Consider the following 6,700-nt stretch of genomic DNA (forward strand, 5'->3'; position numbering starts at 1 on the left):
TTATAATAAATAAATACTTATTTGAGTAAAAATAATATTAAAATATATATGTAAATTAAATAAATAAATAAATAAATTAAAATGCCTAAAATAAATAAATAATAATAGATTCAACTAAATTTTAATTAAATAAATGCAAACTGATTTTAAAGTAGTGTAAAAACTTAAAAACAGATAGAATAATTAAATAAAATGAAAGCAAATACATAACTAAAACATTAAAATTAAAATTATAATAATTTTTTTTTAAATATTTATTTAAATAAAAAAATATTCAAATAAAATAATGAAAATGCCTAAATAATAAATAAATAATTATAATAGATGATAATAATGTAAAGTAATAGAAACTTAATAATCTTCCAAATAATATTTCAGACATGCATTTTTCACAGTATAAGCTGGGTCTTTAAACACGGATTCTCTGATGTCTAAAAGCTTGTGCTAGTGTGTAATATGAGTGTTTGAGTGTCCTTGCGTGTGATCGTCACTGACAGTGCTTTTGTGTTTCCCGCCAGCGCGTCCAGGCCACGCTCTTCGGACTCGAAGACAAGAAGCGGATGCCCCTTCCCAGCATGTCCTCCTTCATCTCTCCCGACAAGCCCAACTTCAAGATAACCACAGTCCGAGACTCCGCCCCCTTCTCCGGCGGGACGTCCTGGGACATCCTTAACAACCCGTTCCCCTCCTCCCCCCTCCCGCCCGGACCCTCGGGCCCGCCGGCGGCCCACGAGAACCGCGCCAGCGTCATCATGAAAACCCCAGACGTGTCCAAACCCTCCGTCAAGAGTTGCTGATGACCGAAGCCGAGGTGGACACGTGGAGAACACTATCATCGGTTTGAATCAAGGACCTATGAGCTCACGGGACACACATGGACCATCCCACGGGAGGTGAACCACATCCTGCCGAACAGGAAGTGACACGTGAGCTTAAATTCAGGGAGATTTTAGGAGTCCGTAAGCCATTCTGAATGTGTAAATAGGAGGGGTCGTTGCCTAATTGCCTTTAGCCGCCCGAGCACCTTATAGAGAAGAATCAGAGACTTTAGTCGCTCGCAATCAAGACGTTTCTCGAGAAAAAGCATATGCACATAAACGGCATAATATGAACTTATCTTAAGACCTCCAGTGCGAGCCAATATATATTTTTATACCTTTATGCAATGGCGTTTTACATTATAGGACCTGTGATGTAAGAAATCCTGTGTGAATTTGTGGTTTTTATGATGAAAGAAAGCACTTGTTTTTATGATTTTTTTTTTTTAAAGGAAAAATGTAATCTTTTTAATGTGTCTCTTTCTACTGTATGTGAACGTAAAAAGATGTGTGTGTGTATATATATATATATATATGTCATGTGTCCTGCTTGTCTTGTGTCCGTCTACAGCTGTGTGTATATTCAGGTCCCGGATAATGTGTGCGATCTTTATACACATACAAGGGCTTCTGTAATGATTTCCTCAAGATTCTGGTGTATAAAATCATGTGATCATGAGAATAAATGACAGACGACACTGTTTGGGTCAGAGTTGGGTTGTTTGCTGTGTTGTCTGTACTGATGAAGACATTAAAGAGAATCTCTTGGTCTGTTTGTATTTTCATATTCGAGTCATTTTCCTTGGTTGTTTTACTCAAATCTGCTTTTGATTAGTTTGGATGTTGGAAAGCAATTGAAATAGTTTCACGTGTCTCTTGCTTCTTTTCTTCTCTATTGTGGGCGGGGCTTGATTTTGTCTGTGTGGATTTGATTGGGGATGGTTGTGGTTTGCTATTGGCTGATCTCATGTGAGTGACAGGTTGCCCCGCCCACATCACCAGAGAAGAGAAGAGATGCTGTGAGGAACTTATTCTCATTCAAGATTATTAAAACAATAATGATGTGCACGGATAAATTATTTATAATAAATACTATAATATTCCATAAAATAATTTTGATTTCCTGCATATATCGCGTCTGTAGTTTTGACATCTGCATCAACTCTCATGATGAATAATGACTAGTGGTTTATCTAAAACTCATCAGTTACTTTCAGATCCGTGATTAACACATATATAAGTAAACACACTAAACGTGTGCTAAATCACACTTTAAACTTTTAACGTGCATTCAAAATGTCATTTCTGGTATTCAGTGCCTTTTGGCCATCATAAAATGCAGAAAATGAAAATGTTGTGTAATCATGACGGAAAAAAAATCTAGTCAAGCTCGGGTAAATAAATGTAACCATTTATACAATTAATTTCCAAAATTTCCAATAAATGAAATGGAAGATAAAAAAAGTCCGCCCAATTAGGGACTAGATGGCATTTTTGTGTACTTTATTAGTGTAGTTTGTTTCATGATTGATACACTAGTACATTTTCATAGTGAATTATTCTTTTTTTTTTTTTTTTTTTTTTTTTGCTGATTCTTCTTCAATCTAAGTCTCTCTCTCTCTCTCTCTCTCTCTCTCTCTCTCTCTCTCTCTCTCTCTCTCTCTCTCTCTCTGTGTGTGTGTGTGTTATATATATATATGATGAATAATGACTAGTGGTTTATCTAAAACTCATCAGTTAGTTTCAGATCTGTGATTAACACATGCAAATACACTAAACGTGTGCTAAATCACACTTTAAACTTCACACGATATATATATATATATATATATATATATATATATATATATATATATAAAGCTGTCAAATATATATATATATATATATATATTATTTTTTTTTTTTTGACATGCGCCGAGCAAAAATCACAATCACTTAAACTGATTAATAAATGTGGTGTACTGCCTGTTTATTTAGCAGGTTTTAACAGTTGAATGTGGGCATAAAGTTAAGGTTATTGCACAACCCAGTGGCGGACTAAACACACTTCAGCTTGTTTTTAATATTTCTGCTTTATTAGTTTTCAGACACAAGAGGTCAGTAGTGTACAAATCATATATTGTGTAGACTAGAGAAAAATGAAGGCCGAATGTGTTCAGGCCGAGAGTTCAACGCAAGAGTTTGTATGTACATGATGCTTGTAAATAATGAGATTGTAAATATGTTCGTGACCATGAACAGCAGCGAGCTCGAGTTTCAGCTTTACTGAACTTTCTGGTTGGTTTGAAAAGGACTTTCAGGTTCTGTTGAGGTTCATCTGAGTTTAGATCGACGTCAGATACCAATTGACCCTGTGCACGAGAAAAATGCTAACTTCCGGTTTGAGGGCGGAAGGTGGGTACTTCGTTTCCGGTTGCCGCCTTGTTTACATCAGTGGACCGGCGTTAACCGGCGTTAAGTTAGTTTAACCGTTCGCAATGGACCTAAAACACAAAAAAAAACGATTCACTTTTCAAAGGGCAGTCAATATTAGCAAGTTAGTAATAGAATAACATGCAAGTTAGTTGGTAAGTATAATAATTAGCAACTGTAATAGGAACATATTGTTGTCAAGCTATCTAAAGCTTAGGCTATCTAAATCCATTTATCTAAAACTATGTTCGTTTGTTCATAGTCAAGTCAATCAACACAGTTTTCACACATATTTGGGTGGAGCCAGGCGCTGCTGCATTGTGAAAAGTAAACAATGTTTTCACATCTGCTTTTTGTCACCGCACCCAAGCAGTCGCTTTACAGAGTGGAGCGTTGCGTATCCATGACAACTAGACGGAAGATTTTAGGCTACTAATTATTTATTTATTATTATTATATTATACCCTTTAACCAGGAGAAGCCCTTGGGGTTAGAACATATTTTGCAAGGGAGACCTGTCTAGAAATATGTGTGAAAACCTTACAGTCTATGGTGAAAACAGCCTAACTTGATAACGAACGAACAACGTCGGATACCTTTACTCCCTGTATGACATGTGTAGGAGTGGTTGTCAACAACATAGCCTCCGAACATCATAAACAAAACAACGGCTAACACAAACTGTTCGGGAAAATGCACTATCTAACGCATGATTTTTATATATGACTTTTATAATGTATAGAGAGATAACATAACAGTTACCAGATAGCATAGCTTGAGCACGTAACTTAGCATGGATGTTTTTGTGACTTACCTTCAAAATTATGCAAATACTGAGAGATGTAATATTTAAACCCCTTCTCTCTCTTGCTCTGGGGAGCTGGGGAAAAATCACTAACCAGTCGATGAACATCATCGACTGTAATATTTGGCAAATGTCCAAGACATCTGGAGAAATATACATCCTCTGCGTCGTCCATCAGGCTACCGGAAACTAGACACCCCCTATCGGTTTCGCAGCCGGAAGTAGCATATGCTAACGTGCACATAGTCAATTTGCATGTTAATTAACCATTGAATGGAGGTAAACAGATTCTGCTCGTTGTGCATAATGGAGGGGTTTGAGAATCCTCTGAACTCGTTTACATTGTAGAGTTTAATAGTACTTCATTATAATTCTGTGACTACTAGTATGACAAACTAGTGATTAGTCAAGGGGGTAATCAGTCTGACTTTTCGGTTTCAAATTAGCCCAACATAAGTCTACATGTAACTTAAAGTCTGTGGTGTAAATCCAGCGTTTAATGTTGTTTATGTGTCTATGTGGTGTTATTAATATGCTTTAACCATGTGTAAATTCATAAGTCGACACCATTGCTGTCTGAGTATTTTCTCCTTAAAGGGTAACTAAACCCTAAACCAACTTTTTTTAGTTAATGATCTGTAAGAATGGGGCTTTATTTACGGAAGAGGATTAGGGCCAGGCAATAATAAAAAAAATAAAACCATCTCGAGATTAAAGTCATTATAATGCGAGATTAAACTCGTTAAATTTCGAGAAAAAAAGTCGAAATACAATCTTGAGAATAAACTCATTAAATATAGAAAATAAAGTCGTTGTGTTTCGAGAAAAAACTTGTTAAATTTCGAGAAAAAAGTCGAAATACAATCTTGAGAATAAACTCATTACATTTCGAGAATAAAGTCATTGTGTTTCGAGGAAAAACTCGTTAAATTTCGAGAAAAAAAAACTTGAAATACAATCTTGAGAATAAACTCAATAAATTTCGAGAATAAAGTCGTTGTGTTTCGAGAAAAAACTCGTTAAATTTCGAGAAAAAAAGTCGAAGTAATCGTGAGAATAAACTCGTTAAATTTCGAGAATAAAGTCGTTGTGTTTCGAGAAAAAACTCGTTAAATTTAGAGAAAAAAAGTCGAAGTAATCGTGAGAATAAACTCGTTAAATTTCGAGAATAAAGTCGTTGTGTTTCGAGAAAAAAAGTCGAAATGAAATGTAGAGAATAACGCATTTGATCAGTGTTCATTGTAATAGCCTACCGATAGAGGACATGGCAGAGTTGGATCACTTAGTCAAGCAATATTTTAGACTTTCTTTCAGTAACAAAGAATTGAACGTTCTTAGGTCTAGGTCGGCTAGGTCTTTTTAGAAGAAAAAATCAGTCCAATTTGCGCGATGTACTCGCTTTTGTCCAACATGAAATTCATCGAGGTTTCGTGGTTTCCCAGGATACCATAAGACGCATTATTAAACTTGTTGATCCTCAAGGTGTGGTATTTCGACGAAGGAGAGTAGGCTAGGCTACGCTTGCGCTGGCCCAAATGCACTCTGACATATGGACAGCCATGATAAATTAAAACCGTACGGCATTGCCATTAATGGCTGTATAGATGGTTACAGTCGTTACATTCTGTGGATGGAGGCGTACACAACCAACAACGATTAATAATGCGTCTTTTGGTATCCAGGGAAACCATGAAACCTCGATGAGGTTGATATCAGTAGGCTATGCAATGAACACTGATCGAATGCGTTATTCTCTAGCCTACATTTCATTTCGACTTTTTTTCTCAAAACACAATGACTTTATTCTTGAAATTTAATGAGTTTATTCTCACGATTACTTCGACTTTTTTTCTCAAAATTTACCGAGTTTTTTTTCGAAACACGACTTTATTCTCGAAATTTAATGAGTTTATTCTCACGATTACTTCGACTTTTTTTCTCAAAATTTAACGAGTTTTTTCTCGAAACACAATGACTTTATTCTTGAAATTTAATGAGTTTATTCTCACGATTACTTCGACTTTTTTTCTCAAAATTTAACGAGTTTTTTCTCGAAACACAATGACTTTATTCTTGAAATTTAATGAGTTTATTCTCACGATTACTTCGACTTTTTTTCTCAAAATTTAACGAGTTTTTTTTTCCAAAACACAACGACTTTATTCTCGAAATGTAATGAGTTTATTCTCAAGATTGTATTTCGACTTTTTTTCTCGAAATTTAACAAGTTTAATCTCGCATTATTATGACTTTAATCTCGAGATGGTTTTATTTTTTTATTATTGCCTGGCCCTAATCCTCTTCCGTATTTATTAGTGCTGTTCATTGATTCGAGTAACTTTTTTGACATTTGGGTATAAAGTGTTTTAATTCTACAATATATGGTGTAAAAACGTCTAAGTGCTGCCCTCTTCAGGTTGAACGGTGGCTACTGCAGTTGAATTTTCCTATTGGATGTTGCGGTACTGCGTGACGTAAGCAGGTTCCAGCTCACCACGCCCTCCCTTGGTACGAGCTCACCACGCCCTTGGATGAGCTAGCATAGATTTATCTGTATTTAGTACAGTGGTAGGTGTAGTGTTGCTGGGTGCAACAGCACTGCTGGCTTGCATAGCTTTCCAGCCGACTTGGAAATTAGGCGCCAGTGTTTGCATGCACTTGGCCT

At 36.0% G+C, this 6,700-nt stretch overlaps 1 protein-coding gene across 3 annotated transcripts in view; it reads left to right on the forward strand.

The window, feature by feature from the left end:
* The window catches only part of irf2b (interferon regulatory factor 2b), a 31,495-nt gene extending 29,734 nt beyond the window's left edge, over positions 1-1,761 (forward strand). For 2 of the 3 annotated variants that reach the window (XM_081382989.1, XM_081382991.1), the window contains exon 9: positions 519-1,597. In XM_081382989.1, coding sequence (XP_081239115.1) covers positions 519-797 — 279 coding nt within the window. In that variant the 3' untranslated portion in view covers positions 798-1,597. Of the gene's footprint in view, positions 1-518 lie in introns of all 3 variants that reach the window. The other variant, XM_081382990.1, reaches the window with a different exon arrangement.
* Positions 1,762-6,700: the final 4,939 nt, after the last annotated feature.

Source organism: Scardinius erythrophthalmus, assembly GCF_964197995.2.
Source record: "Scardinius erythrophthalmus genome assembly, chromosome: 13".
NCBI lineage: Eukaryota > Metazoa > Chordata > Actinopteri > Cypriniformes > Leuciscidae > Scardinius > Scardinius erythrophthalmus.